At 41.8% G+C, this 19,140-nt stretch overlaps 1 protein-coding gene and 1 pseudogene across 1 annotated transcript; both read right to left on the bottom strand.

Annotated features, from left to right (window-relative positions):
* Positions 1-585: 585 nt before the first annotated feature.
* LOC147449684 (putative xyloglucan 6-xylosyltransferase 3) lies at positions 586-2,010 on the bottom strand (annotated as a pseudogene).
* LOC147449683 (pentatricopeptide repeat-containing protein At3g09040, mitochondrial-like) lies at positions 696-4,455 on the bottom strand. Its single transcript, XM_086522057.1, has one exon. It carries the CDS (start codon positions 4,332-4,334, stop codon positions 2,190-2,192), a length of 2,145 nt encoding a protein of 714 aa, XP_086378183.1. The 5' UTR covers positions 4,335-4,455; the 3' UTR covers positions 696-2,189.
* Between the last annotated feature and the right edge of the window lie 14,685 nt (positions 4,456-19,140).

Here is a 19,140-nt window from a genome sequence, read left to right as displayed (position 1 = left end):
ACTTCATTATCGTCGATATTACGCAGTGTTCGATCTATAACCGCCTTCAACACTTTCTTAGGATTGCATAGCATGCACCATTGTCACGATACTTTACCATAAACATTAACTCTTTTGTCACAAAAGTCACATACCTTGATTGGATAACTTTTCTCATTGGTAGGTTGTGAAATAGCTCCCGCAAAACAACTTCTACAAAAACATCAAAAGACAGAGGTTCCTCAACATCAAGTAAGCTAGACACAACCAAAGCATAACAATCTGATGCATAAGATGCATGGCGAGAACCTAAACAAGTACGACTAGACAAAGGTGCATCCAATTTACTATCATGCAAAGTGCTAGAAAAAAACATACTTACAAACCTCTTACCTTCCGTATTTTCTTGTAAGTGTTTGGACTCTCTTGTGCAAGTGATAATCTCAATAACTCCAATCTGAGAGAGAATCGAAAGCCTCCCCAAGGAAACCTAGGGTTCCAAGACCATTTTCTAGCTCTACCATGTCATGTAGCTGTTGAAGTTACTGTTAACAAAAGAAATAAATTATGATGCCCACTCAAGCAAAAAATTGACACCTTCAATCGTAACTAAAACCTATATATAAGATCGTCGTGAATCTTGAGAGGTTGGCCACTGTCGTTCCTTATCCTTCTTACCTTAAAACAAGCTAATGTCCTATGCTGAAACCCGTGCATTTGAAGGATCTGATTATCCCCAACGTTGAAGGACCTCTCCATTTGTTTCAAGCACATCTCAACAGAGTAATCACCATAGCTGCCACATGGTTTGCAGCCCACAAAATAAGTTACAAAAAAGCCACCTCTCATCTCCATCGCCCGGATGATGCATTTCCATAACCTCTTCAAGTTTTTCCACAATTGCAATCTAATAGCGATGCCAATCGTAAGAGTTTTCGAGATAAACCTTGTCCCCCACAGGTCTCTCTGTGTTATTAAAAGATAAATAAGAGCTGACTGCCTCAAATGCAGGCCAGGCCCCTCAGTAAGAACTTTGCCTACCTCCTCTCTAACTTTTCCCTTTGGCCCCATTGGCGCCCATGCATCAATAAGATCCAAAGACCACTGGCAATTCCTTATGAATAAACTGCCATTATTCAGCCCCACCCATGCGTTCTATTCATAAATCTGTTTGTCCCATCCATGCATAATAAAATTGTAATCTTTGTACTTCTCCAATGGAAGCTCAAACACCATATCTGTGAGCATGGTGTCACTGCCCATCCACCATATCCATTCCAACTCGGGATGTGCAAGCATTAGCTTCCTAAGTATGGGAAGCTCAGACCAATAACCAGCCATTTCTGCATCCAAGTGGGCTAGTTGTAAAATATTTCAATAATGTGCACGTGGCAGTAGTCTATCTTGTTCTTAATAGACTTGAGTAGATAATGATCTCCTGCTTGGTTGTCACAAGGCTTGGGGAGAGCCAGTCACAAGTAAAATTCGAGGTTTCCCATTGTGCAAATTTAAAGATTCTCCGTCAACCAAGCACGCCTTTGCTTGTCCCAACCTGAGATCGTTGGCCCAATGATGTAATTATCATTTAGCTCTCTCTCAAACTCTACTTCTTCCTCCTCCTCAGCATCCATGGCCTTGCCCTCTTGCATTGTCTTCGTGGAGTCTTCTGATGCCACTCCACCACCCACCAGACCAATGGTACCCCTCAGCACCAAAATTGTTACAAACCCACAGAGCGAAAAGTGGTACCCCTGCTGCCTGTCACATCCTTACATACAAGATGATAGGTGCATATTGTATCGCCATGAATGCCTCCGTAAGGGGAATTTGCATCCTTCAATGAGTAATCTGGTGAATCAGTCCCAGGATGCAGGCATGGGGAATGTTTCTCTGTCTTCTTGATTCCGTCTCTTAACCTCTTCTTTCTTGGCTTCTTTCTTCTCTTCTTTTTTTAACTCTGCCTTTGATTGATGATTGCACAGGAACATTACAACAAACCGCCACATCTGCATAATTATACAATCTGCCCATCTGAGACATGAAAAGCATAATAAATTCTGATGCGGGTTGATCATGCCTTGGCATGTGAAGCTAAAACTGAGTGCAAATGCTCTGAATACGATTGGGTCCCCATCATAAAATTTCACTCACACAGGGCAACACCCACGCCCTCGAATAGACCACGTGATATTTCATTAACATGGCATCAGTTACATCGCATCTACTGGCAAATCAGTAGACCCTTGCAAATTGGCCATCAGGACATAAGCTGCTGCATCACTCTCATCTACTAGGACTGCCCTTTTTAAGGCCCACTTCCCAACATTCACATCTCCCCACTTAATGCAAGCATCCAACAGGGCAGACCATACTGCAGAGTCATCATGTGATGGTAGCACCTGGATCATTTTGACTGCCTTATCAAGATGGCCTGTACGTCCAAAAAGATCAATCATGCAAGTATAATGCTCTATACCTTGCTTGATGCCATATTTTGTGCTCATTTCTTCGAAAAACGTGAAGCCATCCTCAAGTAGGCCCAAATGATTGCATGCACTGAGTGCACAAGCAAAAGTCACTGCATCTGGAAGACAGTGCTCGTCTTGCATGCGCATGAAACACTCCAGTACCTGATCACATAGGCCTTGCTGGGCATATCCAGCAATGAGTGCATTCCAAGTAACAGTATCCCGAAATGGTAGATCCTCTAACACTTGTGCTGCCTTTGCAAGAGCACCACATTTGGCATACATATCAACAACAGCAGTGCCAAGCATTACATTATCACACAAAAGTCCCTGTCTAGAAATCTCATCATGAATTTGCTTTCCCCTATCTACAGCTCCTAGCAAACCACAAGCTTTCAAGATGCAAGTAAGGGTTACTGGGGTTGGAGAAAGTCCCTGACCCTGCATGGTATCAAAGGAGGTCAGCACCTGCTCACTTCGACCCTCTTGAACAAGTCCTGCCATATATGTATTCCACGTGACAACATCTTGTTGTGGAAGCTCCTGAAGGACACTTTTTGCTTTCTCTAGGGCTCTGCAATTGACATACATTCCCACTAAAGCGTTGCCAACCACAACATTGTTTTGTAAAACACCACGTCTAGAGATTTCTTGGTGAATTTGTCCCCCCTTCTCCAAAGCTCCTATACTACCACATGCTTTCACTATGCCAGAGAAGGTCACTGCGTCTGGAGAGAGGCCCTCATTTTGCATCCTTTCATAGCATTCAAGTGCTTCCTCGCCTTGACCCTGGCGGGTATATCCAACAATTAGTGCATTCCAAGTAATAGTATCCCGATCAGGTAGCTCTTCAAGCACTTGTTTTGCTTTTGCAAGGGCACCACATTTTGCATACATGTCAATGAGAGCAGTGGCAAGGGTGATATTGTCTCGTAGCAGCCCCTGTTTAGAAATCTGGTCATGAATCCACTCCCCCTTCTTACTTGCTTCTAACATGCCACACACTTTCAAAATGCATGTGAATGTCACTTCATTCGGAGTTAAATCCTCCTCTTGCATCTGTTCGAAACAAGTCAAAGCCTGCTCACCTTGACCATTTTGAGCATAACCTGAAATCAGGGTATTCCAAGACACAACATCCCGGGAAGGCAGCTCCTTAAGGACTCTATGTGCTTTCAGGAGAGCTCCACATTTTACATACATGTCCACCAAAGCATTACCAAGCACAATGTCTTTTGCGAGCAATCCCTGTCTAACAATTTCATCATGAAATTGTTGTCCTTTGTCAACAGCCCGCATACAGCCACAAGCTTTCAAAATGCCAGAGTAAGTTACTGCATTCGGAGAGAGGCCCTGCTCTTGCATATGCCTGAAGACGTTAAAAGCATTGTAACCTTCATCCTTCCGGGCATATGCGACAATGAGAGCATTCCAAGGAAAAACAGTCTTACATTGATGGATGTAGAGCAACTCTTTAGCTTTAGAAAGCTGATCACATTTTGCATAAAAGATCACTAAGCCATCAGAGCACTCTTTGAGCAAACCCCTTTGCTGTATAACGTCATGTATTCGCATGCCTTGAGACAAGTCTTTCTTCTTGGTGCAAGCCCTGAGTAAGGCAGTGAATGCGGCACTATCATGGCTGCCAAGATGCCTTTTGCCAGTACTCTTTTCGTAGAGCTTGGAAGTAGATGACCGCGGCTGCCCAAATCCACTGATCGGAGAGCGCCCGACATTACTACTCGGAGGGTCCTCAAGAAGTCTGTGCTTGAAGCGTGATTTTAATGCAGGGATCGCCCTGCTGCCATTGCTATCATAATAGCCCTGCAGCTGGCCGCCTTCGGGGAATAACCCAACATCCCATGGCTGAAGGAGTCCACCCGCCATTGAGAGATTGTAACACTATGACACATACTTTCACACACACACACACACACACACACACACACACAGAGAGAGAGAGAGAGAGAGAGAGAAGAAGAGAGTTTTAACGTCGTAGGAAGACATCTAGCCAACGAGGAGTTGAACTCGAGACTTGTTATGATAGAGAGAGAGAGAGAGAGAGAGAGAGAGAGAGAGAGAGAGAGAGAGAGAAAGAAGAAGAAGAGACTTCCTAGGAAACTATCCCAAGAGATCTAGCCGACTAAGAGAGTTGAAATCAAGACCTTTTAGTCAAGAGGGAAATGCCGTAACCAATCTACCACACTTGATGGCTCTTAAAATGAATGAAAATTACCTATCCCGTATCAAAATGGTCATGCTAATTATATAGAGGATACTGTCAATGGCTTGGCCATTTGATAGGGATTGGTGCCAATAAATTTTTTGGCTTTCTAATTTATCTATATCTACGTTTATGCTAAAAAATGTCCCAAAAAAAATATCTTTGCTTTTAGTTTTCAAGTTTTGGTGAATGGAGATTAGGTTTATAAAATTTAGGTTGTATATTTTGTGTGATGAGGGCAATGGTGTTGTACCAACTTGGAAATTTGTAATGCAAAGATAAGAAATCACAATCTCTTGGATACTTGCAGCTTAAAAAACTAGTGTTATGTGAGTGAAGCATATAGATCTTAATCTCAACTTACTCAGGCCACAATCTCTTGGATACTTGCAGCTTAAAAAACTAGTGTGAGCAACTTGAAGTTTTATGTGAGTGAAGCATATAGATCTTAATCTCAACTTACTCAGGCCACAATCCCCCAGTTTGGATAAAAAAATTGGTATAGAAAAAAAACACTAGTCTTTGGCCTAACTTCTAAGTTCTCATAGTTTTACGAATATTTACTTTAGCATGATTTTCCAATTTCTCAGTTGCTTTCCTCTAATTTTTCAATTTGGTAAGAGCCAAATGAATTTTTAAAGCATGGAATGCAATGTCAATCCCTCGATAATTTTTAAGAATGATCAGAATGAAATCTTGGGGATTTGAACGGTGATTCTCTCTACAAGCTAGAGACAAAGTACTTTTTAACACCTGAATTAGTGTAGTGAAGTTAGCAACAATAGTAAATGTCCATTTCGAGGTTTTCATACCACAAGAAGTTTTGGACAAATTTCTCACAATAATTCCCACATTGTGACTTACCTCAACATCATGAGCTTATGAGATGGAGGCACTGCATACCTAGCTAGGTACGATTGGGGGCAGGGGACCGCCGGCCCCGAGGGGGGGGGGGGGGGGGGGGGGGGGGGGGGTGGTCCCCTGCCCCCAATCGTACCTAACTAGGTATGCGGTGCCTCTCGAGCAGAAGTTTATGATGTTATGCATTGTATGAAAAACAATTGGAAAGACTCGGTTTTCCTACATGAGAAATTTTCTAAATCTTCTTGAGTACCCAAGGACCTAAGTCTGCAACATAGCCACATTTGGCTTTCATTACTTGCTTACCTTTGCCACTCCCTCTTGTTGCAAGAACACAACCGACGAAACCCAAGACCCACAAATTCTTTATAGTTATCCAAAGTCTTGATTCTATTATTGCTTTGTAATCCCATTTGTAACATGATTGTTAATGAGAAAGTGGTCACTAGACTTCCAGATTGTAATTACGCAAGTCTTCCATGAGTTCTGCGAGTATTTTTTTGCTAATCCTTCTCAATCCCCAAGTATAAAAGACATTTTTAACTCATTGTTTATGGTCGTTATCTGATCTGAGAAACGCTACGTATGATTCTGTTTAGCTACTTAAATTACGTGATTTATGCTAATTGAAGACGAGCTGTCTTTTACCTAAATCCATTGATTAAGTGGTCTAAACACTATGTTTTTCACTAATTTTTAATGGAGAAGAGAAGAGGTATTCCTAAGTGATTTTGATCACTTGAAAAATGAAGGGTCGTCATTTTTTGCGCACTCAAAAGAAGCTTTTATGAAGCCCATAGGGGGTATTACCCTAAGATACAACTCCTCTTTAGCTTCGTTGCATTCCAATCTCATTTGCTCATCAAAACTCCCAATCTAGTTCGCAGATAGTGTAGTTGAGATTGTAAACTTATGGGTCTTGATCTGCTAGTTTTGTTTATGAGATCTGTAATCACTGTGGATATGCCATTTCATTGGGTCTGACAAGGCGACATAATCTCCATGCCTCAACTGGGTTAGGTCACTATGTATTGAGTTGTGTATGTTACTCTGCAATTAGGTACATTACATCCTCTCTGCGATGAACCACTAATATTGAGCCATTGCTCAGGAGTGACTCTAGGTTGGTAGAGAGAAATATTCTTAGCTTAGATGCCCTCTAGGCTAGCTAGAGTTCCATTATCCATTTATGCCTACAACAGGAGCTAGGAGCAGGGGATGCTTGCCAATTCTTTTGTTTGGGAGCTTTTGAATGTTTTTAAGTGGTTTTGGGTTTCAAAAATTCATGTCCATTGAATAGTCACTTTTGAATTGTCGTTACGACTTCGTATTTGCTTAAATTTTCTCTTTTGTTTCTGTCTTTTCAAGTTTGTTCATTTTGTACCATTAAAAGTAGGGTAGGTAGGCTCATATTCATCACCAGCTACCTCTAAATAGACATCCAAAAACATTGGTTGACCATTGCCAAAAATCTATGACTCTAAAATAGTGCAAAAGAGTGTTTTCCGCATTTTGAAAATCTTAAAAACCATGAAACTGGCCTCTTCATACCTCAAGGAAGAAATCTGATAAATTTGGACAAACTATGGCTCTACACATGGATCGTGATGTGTGGCAAGCACCACTTGACCTAAGACTCATACCATAGCTTGTGATCATCCTATGGGGCACATTCTTAGAGTATGAAGAATTTAGATAGCATTAGGAAAGGCAAAAGGTGAGAAACATCACAAAATTTAACAAATCATTACAAAATTGGGATTTGGGGTGTATTTGGGGTCAATACCTTCAAACTCAAGGCAATTAAGGGAACAAGGATGTGAAGTCTCACTGCTATTTGAAGTTGCACATGGATCGTGACCTATCAATCATGTCATAATAATCAATATCTAATTCTCCTAAATGATTTTCTCATATTAAACTGATCATTTAATGTGGGGAAGTGCCAAGGGAGAAAAAGCTAGAATATTGGTTAAGTTAGCAGACCGGCCACAGTAGGGATCCAAAGGAGGGAAAATAGGGATCCAAAGGGGGGGCCATCTGCAAAAGAGCCATGTGAAACAACGGGCTAAAAAGACCCTAAGGTTCAGCCCATTAAGACTTCCAAAATGCTAAGGTTCCAAAATTCAAAGGTTGTGTCCAAAGGTCAACCTTAGGGAAAATTGGATGCTTAGTGTGTGTGCCCAAAAAGTCTTTCTGCATCCCTACATGGGAGGGGGCGAGCCCCAAAGCTAGGGGATGAGAGAGAAAGCTACACACACACACACAGGCTCCCTTTACACAAAGGGAATGAGGGACACATGTCAGCTCCCTAGGCCAGATGCCCACAAGGTGTGCCCAATTCCTATTGGAAGACCCTTGAAGTGGACCAATGAGAATTAAGCTAGAGTAAATCTAGTTTAATTAATTTAAAAACATTTAATAAAAGAAACCAATAAGAATTAAGTGTCGTAGAAGACTATTGGGCAGTCTCCCAAGGGGTCCAATGAGCATTCAGGAGCCCCATGGCTTGCCTGATTCCTATTGGCCAGGAGGCAAAGGGGTCCAATGAGAGTTTAGTTTAATTATTTAATTATCTAAAGCTCTCACAAAAGGGGAAAGGGGGACACATGTCAGAAGGCTATCACTTATGCTGCTTAATCCCTATTGGCTTGACCTGGGGAGGTCCAATGAGGAAAAAGCCAGCCTAACTTAGCAGCTAGGGCTCGCCCAAGAGAGAGGGGGGGCTGATTTTTGCTTGGCATTCACTCTCACATTCTCACACTTGACCATGTGTGAAGGAAAAATACTCTATCTCCTTCCAAGCTTTAATGGAGAGCTCATCACCTACTCCAAGCTTGTGAGATAGAAGCCTACATCAACACTCTCTTGGCATGTGGATGCAAATCCAACCAAGAGCCAAGCTTCAATGCATGCTCATCTCCTCTACCAAGCTAATTACTAAGCTAAGCTATGCTAATATGAGTGATTATGTGAGGAGATGTACTTCTTTCTCGTAAGATACTTCTTTTTCCTCTCAATCTACTCTCATACCCTGCTAGCTCTCACCATCTTCGAAGGTGTGTGAGGTCTTGGGTCTGAGAACGGGGATAATTCAAGTTGTGTTTGATTAAGTGTTTTGCTTGGTGTATGAAGCTTCCATCTTCATTGCACTAGCTAGTCTTGAAGGAACACAAAGAAATGTATTGTACAATGTCTCTCTTGATGGGAGAAACCATAATACAAAGCCTTTTGGAGGGGGGACCGGCTCCATGCAAATCCGGTCCTCAACTGTTGTCAATAGTTTAATTGCTCTCTCTTTTGAAAGTATTGTCGATGCTATCTAACTAGGTGTTACGCTTTTTGTTGCTCTCTTAACCCAAGCACTCTTGTAATTCTCATTAGGAATCTATTCTAATGAAATGCCCACTATGTTCATGCTAATTTCCGCTACAAATAAGATTTTAGGCCATTAAATGTTACATTGGTATCAGAGCTCAAGGTTTCTCTTTTCTTGCTCAAGAAGGGAGGTCCTCAAGCTAGCTACAAATGGTTGGTATTATTAATTGCCTGTGAGTAAGTAGAATAGGGATTTTTCAGCCTTGCAGTGCGCCTGCCTTTGTGCAGTTAACGGGGCATCACCGTCGAGAGCTATGGTCTTAATAGTGGAGTCCTACGGGGCTTGCCTACGGCTTAACCACTATTGAGCTATTAGAAGCTTGACAGGAGCCGGTGCTGTTTTGGTGTCGAAAGACCCTCTCTTCTATTCCTTGCAATTAATGGTATTCGAGCCGCGGGTACAGTAGCTTGAGTGCTTTTTCTAAAGGGGTAAAGAGGAGTAGCAACTAGGGCTTGAAGTGCCAAAGTACACCTAAAAAGTTTACACCTAAAAATTGTTAGAATGGCTGACAATATTAAAGAGAGTGAAATTAATGTTGATAACTTTGATTTTGCTCATGAGCAAGCTACTAATGATGCTTCAATGCTTGTTAATTATCTTGTTTCTAGACTTCAACAAGCCATGGGCAATCCATCTCTCCAAAGTGAAGTGCAACGGCAGCTCCGTGCTCACGGGATTCTCCAAGCTCATCACCATGACGAGAGAACACCTAGGAAGCCTCCTTGTGAGACTACCAAAAGAGGTCTCTCTCCGATTCGGGAAGAAGAAGAGAATCCATATGAAGGGCTCAAGAACTTACTTCTTGATGATGCATCTCCTTCCCAAAGGAGAACTCAAGAGCCTCCACCGAAGGAACGAGAAAGAAGCGAGTCTCCCGCCACCTCGGCGGAGATGGCTCCACGAAGACGGCGGGCTAAACGCTCTCCATCACCACCAAAGCGGAGAAGACCATCACACTCTTCTCCACGCCATAATTCAAAGAGGGATGATAAAAAGCAAGAGAAGAAAAAGGCGAGAAAGAGGACACCCTCTTCTCCATCTTCTTTATCCTCTTCCTCTTATGAAAGCTATGGTGAAGACGACAAAGATCAAGACAAGAAAAAGGCGAGAAAGAGGTCACCCTCTTCTCCACCTTCTTCAAATTCTTCATCTTCTGAAGAAAGTGATGGTGCAACTTTTGAACCATCAAAAAGAAGAGGCCATAGGAAATCCTATGCCGCATGGAAGAGGTCGTCCAAGCTGAAGAAATTCAAAGAGGGAGGGAAGAGCATCTCTTTCCTTACCTATGATGGCACCTTCGGTGCTACAGACAAAGTTTTGGCCTTTATCCAGCAATTCGATGCGGCGTTTGGAGATGAGGGCTTCACGGAGTCCTCTAAGCTACGCCATGTAGCTATGCACTTTCAAAAGTCCGCCAGACAATGGTGGTCTAGCCTACGAGCCAATGGTGAAGCTCCACGAACATGGAAGGCTTTAAGAGCTTCCATTATGAAGCAGTTTTTGGCCACCGATGCCAAAGACAAAGTACTCACCGAATGGCGAAGCTTAAAGCTCTCTCCCAATGAATCCATCCACAAATATGTAGACAAGTTTTGGGACCTACAACTCAAAGCCACTGTCTTCAAAAAGTTGGATTTTGGAGAGCAAAAGCAACAATTTTGTGCGGGCTTAACCGAAGAAATGGCGGAGTATGTCAACTCCCAAAGGCCACGTACCATATCGGCGGTAATACACCATACTATGGTGGCCTCGCGAATCAATTTCCAAACGGGGGGTAAAAGAAATAATAAGCCCCCGGAAAACAAAGGTTACCAATGAGCCTAAGGGGAAGGACAATGTCCAAAAGTCTCCTAAGGGCAATTCCAACAAAGCTAAAGAGAAGGGAGTTTACAAAGGAAAGAATAAACTCTCTCCTGAAGAGCTTGAGCGTTATCGTAAAGATAACCGGTGTTTCAAGTGCGGCGAACAAGGGCATGCGTACCGCGCTTGTCCCCAAAAGAACAACCGCCAAGATCCTCCTAGAGCTTCTTTGGTTGAAATCCAAGAGGAGGAGATTCACCAAACTCACCACAAAGGATCTCCTCTATGCCATGCTTGGGGAAAGGTAAGAGAACATGATGCTTTTATTCTCTTTGACCCTGGTTCTACTCACAATTTCATATCTATGGAGTTAGCCACCAAGCTAGGCATACAATCCTACGAGATGGGAGATATCCTACCCGCAGACAGTGCCTTCAAGGGGCAAGAAGCTTCAGTCACTCCCTTAATCGGGAAATTGAGGCTTCATGTCCAAGGCTATGTGGACAAAGAGGATTTCTTTATCTCTCCTCTCAAGCATGAGGATGTAATCCTAGGGGCACCATGGTTTGACCGTCTGGCTGCCCATGTTAAATTTTCTGATAGGAGAATCTCCTTTAAGTTCAGGGAAAAGGACATGTATATAGATGCTAGGGAAATGGGTAACACCATCCCCATTGTACATACACCAGCTTTCAACAAGTCAATAAAGAGCTCTATTTCCGTGTACATGATTTTTGTTAAAGATTCTCAAAATGAACCTAATGCTTTAGCAAAAGAAAATAAAAGCAACCAAAAGGAATTAGAGTTATCCAATTTTCTCAAGGGGTTTCAAGATGTCTTTATTGACGACATCCCTTGTGAGCTACCTCCTAAACGAGGTAATGACGACCATGCAATTGAACTTCTTCCAGGAAGTTCACCGCCTAACAAACCTCCTTATAGAGTTTCTCAAGCTCAACAAGAGGAGATTATGCGGCAAGTGCATGAGTTAATTGAGAAGGGCATGGTTAGGCCTAGCTCATCTCCATTTTGCTCACCTGTGCTATTAGTGCAAAAGAAAGACGGCACATATCGTATGTGTGTCGACTATAGAGCACTAAATAGGATCACTATCAAGAATAGGTTTCCCGTTCCACGGGTAGAAGACCTATTTGATAAGCTACAAGGATCGACCTACTTCAGTAGGATTGACCTAAAAAGTGGCTATCATCAAATAAGGATAGTTGATCAAGACATTGTAAAGACCGCATTTCGTACTACATTTGGTCTTTACGAATACATTGTCATGCCTTTTGGCTTGACTAATGCACCAGCCACATTTAACCGCTTGATGGAGAAGCTGTTCAGGCCTCATCGAACCTTCACTGGAGTGTTCTTTGATGATATTATCATCTACTCTAATTCATTGGAGGAACACAAGCAACACCTCCAGGTAATATTTCAAGTTTTAAGAGAGAATAAACTTTATGTTAATCGAAAGAAAAGTGAATTTTTCTTGCAAGAGATTCAATATTTAGGTCACATTATCTCTCAAGATGGAATCCAAATGGATCCATCCAAGTTAGAGGTAATAAAAGGATGGCCTAAACCAAGGAATCTTCATGAACTAAGAAGCTTTATAGGTATGTGTGCATACTATAGACGCTTCATAGAAAAGTTCTCACAAATTGCGGGACCATTACATGACCTAACAAAGAAAAATGTTAGGTATACGTGGTCTGCTAAGGAGAACAATGCTTTCGAAAAGCTTAAAGAAAAGCTTATCTCTCAACCTGTGCTTACACTACCGGATCTCTCAAAACCATTTGAGGTCCAATGTGATGCTTGTGGTGATTGCCTTGGGGCTGTTTTGCTCCAAGAAGGGCACGCCATAGGCTATGAGAGTCGAAGGCTCGACCCTGTTGAGCAAGCTCTAGGCATATACGAAAAAGAACTCCTTGCAGTTCTACATGCCTTAGACTCATGGAAGCACTATTTATTGGGGACTCCTTTTATTCTGCGAACGGATCACCAAAGTCTTAAGTACTTCATGACGCAGACCAAGCTCTCCGACAAACAAATGAGGTGGGCAAATTTCCTTTCGCAATTTCATTTTCATATTGCTCACATTGCTGGCAAGCATAATCAAGTAGCCGATGCACTCTCAAGACGACCGAGAGTGAATGCGGTTTCCATAGCAACTCACAATGATCTATCTTCAATGATAGATGAGTATGCTATTGATCCCGATTTTAGAGATGTGATTTCAGCCCTTGCATTAGGGAAGAAAGAAGAACCATTTACTTTACAAGATGGTTATCTTCTCTATGGCAATAGACTATGCGTTACTAACTCACTACGTGAGAAAGTAATGTATGAATCTCATGCTCCCCCATATGCGGGGCATAGAGGGATTCAGTCTACCCTAAAGGGAATTGAAACATATTTCTATTGGCCTACCATGAAAGTGAACATACATGAGTATGTTTCCAAATGTGTGGTATGTCAAAAGACAAAATTTGATAGAGGGAAGCAACTTGGATTGCTTCAACCCTTGCCAATCCCTAATTCACCGTGGGAGAGCATATCCATGGATTTTATCTTTGGATTGCCTAAGTCTATCCATGGGAATACGGGAATATGGACGATAGTAGACAGGTTCAGTAAACAAGCTCATTTTATACCTGTCAAAAAGACTATCAAAGCCCATCAAATGGCAACCCTCTTCATTTCACAAATTTTCAAGTACCATGGCTTGCCAATGTCCATAGTGTCGGATAGAGATCCTAGAATGACCAGTAATTTCTGGAAGGGTCTCTTTGAGAATTTAGGAACAAGGCTAAACTTCTCTTCGGCCTATCATCCACAAACTGATGGCCAAAGTGAAATAGCTAACCTAACTATTCTCGATCTACTAAAAGCCTATGTAACGGAAGTAGATCAAAGATCCCAATGGGAGAAGTACTTACCCTTAGTAGAGTATGCTTACAATAACACTGTACATACTTCTACAGGAAAAGCACCTTTCGAGGTAATTGAGGGAAGATCAAAAAGTCCCTTGCTACTTAAGGTACATGGGAAGATCTTCGCTGCAGATGAGTATAGCCGAGACCTACAAGAATCTTTCCAAAAGATTAAGGATGCTATCTCTATCTCACAGCAAAGGCAAAAGGCTGCTGCTGACAAGCACAGAAGAGCCCAAGCCTTTAAAGAAAACGATTGGGTCTTGTTAAAGTTTCCCAAGGCTCGCTTAAGGCACACGACGGGCAAGAATCCTACGGGCCACCAAAAGTACTATGCTAAACTAGCAAAAAGGTACTATGGTCCCTTCCAGATTCTTAGGCCAATCAATGAGATGGCCTATCAACTTAAGTTGCCCAATCATTGGCTCATACACAATGCTTTTCATGTGAGCCTCTTAAAGCCTTACAAAGGAGAGCCACCTCAAGAACCAACTATTGAAGACCCACCGGAGATCGAGGACCACGAGGAGGTGCTGCAACCCGAGTCCATTCTCCGACATGAAGACAAGGTATTAAGAGGCGGTAAGACTATCAGACGATATCTTATTAAGTTTAAGAATTATCCTTTTGAAGATGCTAGATGGATGCAAGGCATACAATTAAAGGATAACCTAAACCTTGTCAATGCTTACAATGCTTCCCAAGAGTAAGCAAATGTACAAAATGTTAAAAATGAACAAAATTTTTTGTCTTATAAGACTCTCTTTTTCTTGATTTGTGCACAAAAATGAAGTAGTATGCATGCTTAGATCAAGTTTGCGGGGACGACGTCTCCCAAACACCAAAGTAGAGCTTGTCAATCTACTATGGAAGACTGATAGGACTAATGTGCAGACATGCTTGCGGCAGCCTCAGGCTCTCAAGCGCCAAATGGACTAGTCATCCATTATGGAATGATGTCGTAGGGTAACATAGGGATCCTCTACCCGCTAAGAAAAGGACTCATACATATGCTTTATCTTCTCTACACCATAGTCGAGGACGACTATGATTTCAAGAGAGAGGTAATGTCATAATAATCAATATCTAATTCTCCTAAATGATTTTCTCATATTAAACTGATCATTTAATGTGGGGAAGTGCCAAGGGAGAAAAAGCTAGAATATTGGTTAAGTTAGCAGACCGGCCACAGTAGGGATCCAAAGGGGGGGCCATCTGCAAAAGAGCCATGTGAAACAACGGGCTAAAAAGACCCTAAGGTTCAGCCCATTAAGACTTCCAAAATGCTAAGGTTCCAAAATTCAAAGGTTGTGTCCAAAGGTCAACCTTAGGGAAAATTGGATGCTTAGTGTGTGTGCCCAAAAAGTCTTTCTGCATCCCTACATGGGAGGGGGCGAGCCCCAAAGCTAGGGGATGAGAGAGAAAGCTACACACACACACACAGGCTCCCTTTACACAAAGGGAATGAGGGACACATGTCAGCTCCCTAGGCCAGATGCCCACAAGGTGTGCCCAATTCCTATTGGAAGACCCTTGAAGTGGACCAATGAGAATTAAGCTAGAGTAAATCTAGTTTAATTAATTTAAAAACATTTAATAAAAGAAACCAATAAGAATTAAGTGTCCTAGAAGACTATTGGGCAGTCTCCCAAGGGGTCCAATGAGCATTCAGGAGCCCCATGGCTTGCCTGATTCCTATTGGCCAGGAGGCAAAGGGGTCCAATGAGAGTTTAGTTTAATTATTTAATTATCTAAAGCTCTCACAAAAGGGGAAAGGGGGACACATGTCAGAAGGCTATCACTTATGCTGCTTAATCCCTATTGGCTTGACCTGGGGAGGTCCAATGAGGAAAAAGCCAGCCTAACTTAGCAGCTAGGGCTCGCCCAAGAGAGAGGGGGGGCTGATTTTTGCTTGGCATTCACTCTCACATTCTCACACTTGACCATGTGTGAAGGAAAAATACTCTATCTCCTTCCAAGCTTTAATGGAGAGCTCATCACCTACTCCAAGCTTGTGAGATAGAAGCCTACATCAACACTCTCTTGGCATGTGGATGCAAATCCAACCAAGAGCCAAGCTTCAATGCATGCTCATCTCCTCTACCAAGCTAATTACTAAGCTAAGCTATGCTAATATGAGTGATTATGTGAGGAGATGTACTTCTTTCTCGTAAGATACTTCTTTTTCCTCTCAATCTACTCTCATACCCTGCTAGCTCTCACCATCTTCGAAGGTGTGTGAGGTCTTGGGTCTGAGAACGGGGATAATTCAAGTTGTGTTTGATTAAGTGTTTTGCTTGGTGTATGAAGCTTCCATCTTCATTGCACTAGCTAGTTTTGAAGGAACACAAAGAAATGTATTGTACAATGTCTCTCTTGATGGGAGAAACCATAATACAAAGCCTTTTGGAGGGGGGACCGGCTCCATGCAAATCCGGTCCTCAACTGTTGTCAATAGTTTAATTGCTCTCTCTTTTGAAAGTATTGTCGATGCTATCTAACTAGGTGTTACGCTTTTTGTTGCTCTCTTAACCCAAGCACTCTTGTAATTCTCATTAGGAATCTATTCTAATGAAATGCCCACTATGTTCATGCTAATTTCCGCTACAAATAAGATTTTAGGCCATTAAATGTTACAATCAACACATTTGGCAAAAGCCTTAGAGCCACAACGTCACACAAACATAATTAACTCCTCCCTAAAACCATTTTGCATTTGCATAACTTCACAAAAAAGAAACCAAAACAAGTCTGCAAAATACGCAAGTTGCAAAGACTCAGAAATTGAATTTTGGAAGGGAAATCTAGATCCAAATTCATTGTGGAACCTTGGGAAACCAATAGATAGGGCCAGGCAAAGAAGTTGGCGCAAAATTTGACTTTGTGGAGGTGCATGGATCACAATCCATTGGCTTTCATGGTTTGTCTTGAGATCTATACCACACACTCCTCAAGCTTAGTATAAGTGCGTGGTGAAGTATCACTCAAAACAAGCATCCAAAAGCTTGTGAAAGTGCATGGTTTCTAGTCGAAGGTAGTTGTAGAGTCAAAATTGTCTACATCAAGCTTTCAACCTAAAATTTTGCAAGAAGCTTTGCCCATGAACTTGGTGAAGCAGTAAAGATTAGAGATTGCTAAGGAAATCCTTGATTTGTAGGTTTTATAATCAATTGGGAGAAGAAAATGTAGAAGAATTGTAAAATAGCACTACTACAGTACTTGATTTATATTTCTGTTAAAGAAAACCCTCAAGGGTTGAAGAAAATCACAAATGAGAGGTAAAAACAACAATTGTATTAATGGTTGAATGTATTCACTGCTTATAACCACTGATGAACCTTAATTTTGGTAGACTATCTCCCTTGCAAGAAACCAAGATTCACATCACCTAGCCATGCCACACATTCTATAAAAAAAATTACTCTCTTACACCTACTCACACACTATTTCTTTGTTGCACCTTCTCATGCACATAGTTGGAAGATCAAACACAACATACTAAAACCAACACGAGAAAAGGAAAAAAAGAAGACTTATGGCATTATATTTTTTGGAGAGAATCTCCATGATCGTACGATACCATGCAAATGCCAAACATTTGGTACATCCCAAGTCTTCAACGGCAACACTTCCATGATTGCTAGAGCACTAGGAGTGTACATTCCTAGAGCATGTTGTTGGGATCGTGGTCTTCGGTCTAGCCGGAAAATGAATGTGTGCCTATCTACATGGCATCCTAGGTGGTCTGGAGCATGTGGAGCATGTCCCAAAAGTGGTCCAAGTCATGTTACTACCCATGGGGGAGTTTTCTATGCATAGTAAACCCATTTTGGAGTAGTTTGACTAGATGGCAATTGGAGATGCCTCTTTTGTGCTATATTAAAACCTTTTGTAATCACTCTTTCAAGCTAGTTAATTCATCATTTGAGTCTACATACTCTCTCTCTCTCTCTCTCTCTCTCTCTCTCTCTCTCTCTCTCATCTTGTGTAATTAGCAAGTTAATCAGTGTGTGTTAGTATGAATGCTACTCTATTCAATCCCCGTTGATCCAACAATTGGTATTAGAGCTATTGGTAATAATTAGCATCTCTTTATCATTTACCTATGCTAGGTCACATTAGCACTTCCTCTCTTGCTAATCGTGATCGTTAATTAATCTTCTTTGCATTGCATATTAGAGCTGCACTAATCTTCTTTGGAGGTTTGATAATGATGGGATATGTACCCTCATTGAGGATGTTCCACTACCCACATTGTTAAGCTAATGAAATAAGATTAGCATTAGCATTAGGAATTTCTCTTCATAATTATTTTTACTTAGTGAGATTCTCCTCTGCTCCAGCTCTCATTAGAGCCCTCAAGCTCCAAATTTGGGCATCATTAGCTCGCTTAATTATCCACCTAAGTTTAGGTGTGTGTGTGTGTGTGTGTGTGTTATTGTGTGAGCCGATTGTAAAGCCAAGTTTAAATACACTATCTTCGAAATTGTTTAACAACAAGGGCTTGTGGCCACTTGGATAGACCCTCTTAATAAAGCTTTGGCCCTGCGGATGCACTAAGTTCAAGACGTGAATCTCGCTCTAAGTTTCTGGGTGCCTTTTCAGCTTTGCTCATAAGCAAAAGCTTGTCATAGAATTTTTAGCATGTTGTTGCATGTCATTATGATGCATGGAATAAAGCTTGAAAGAGGAAAGAAGCACTTGTTTGAGGGGAGGATACAAAAACAAAGACAAAGCATAGGAGAAGATAGAGGTGCTCTTGGATTAGAGCAAAGCAGACATTTCTCAAGATTTTGTTCTTGGATTAGAGCGTTGTTTTTGCTCCTAGATTGGAGTGTGGATCTTAGATTGGAGTGTTATGTTGTTTGTCTCCTGGATTGAAGATGCATGTTGTATGTGCTCCTGGATTGGAGTGTTGTCTTTCTTCATCAAGTTGTAGCCCAAAGCCCAAGGCGAGGGTTGTTGGGATCGTGGGCTTTGGTCTAGCCAAGAAATGAAGGTGTGAGAACACCCCCTACTATCTACATGGCATCCTAGGTGGCTAGAGCATGTGGAGCATGGCCCAAAAGTGGCCCAAGTCATGGTACTACCCATGAGGGAGTTTTCTAGGCATAGTAATCCCATTTTCAAGTAGTTTGACTCACCTAAAAGTGCCCTACAAAGGTGGATCTGAAAATCCAAGCTCTCTTTTTAGTAGATGCATGTGGCAAGTGGAGATGTCTCTTTTGTGCTATATAAGCACCTTTTGTAATCACTCTTTCAAGTTAGTTAATTCATCACTTGAGTCTACATACTCTCTCTCTCTCTCTCTCTCTCTCTCTCTCTCTCATCTTGTGTAATTAGCAAGTTAATTAGTGTGTTTTAGCATGAATGCTACTCTACTTAATCCCCCTTGATCCAACACATACTTTGTGTTCTTAGATCGTTGCAACTCGGAAGCTATGGCTAACTTGCAATATTCAAAAAAGCTATGGATAACTTGCAACA

This window comes from Adiantum capillus-veneris, chromosome 10, assembly GCF_014529385.1.
Source record: "Adiantum capillus-veneris isolate H3 chromosome 10, ASM1452938v2, whole genome shotgun sequence".
In the NCBI taxonomy this organism is placed as follows: domain Eukaryota; kingdom Viridiplantae; phylum Streptophyta; class Polypodiopsida; order Polypodiales; family Pteridaceae; genus Adiantum; species Adiantum capillus-veneris.
Note: the sequence above shows the minus strand (reverse complement) of the source record. Positions and strands in the feature narration are given on the sequence as shown.

Excerpts from the sequence above, each read along its gene's own strand:
- LOC147449683 (XM_086522057.1), bottom strand. The coding sequence starts at position 4,334 with ATGGCGGGTGGACTCCTTCAGCCATGGGATGTTGGGTTATTCCCCGAA.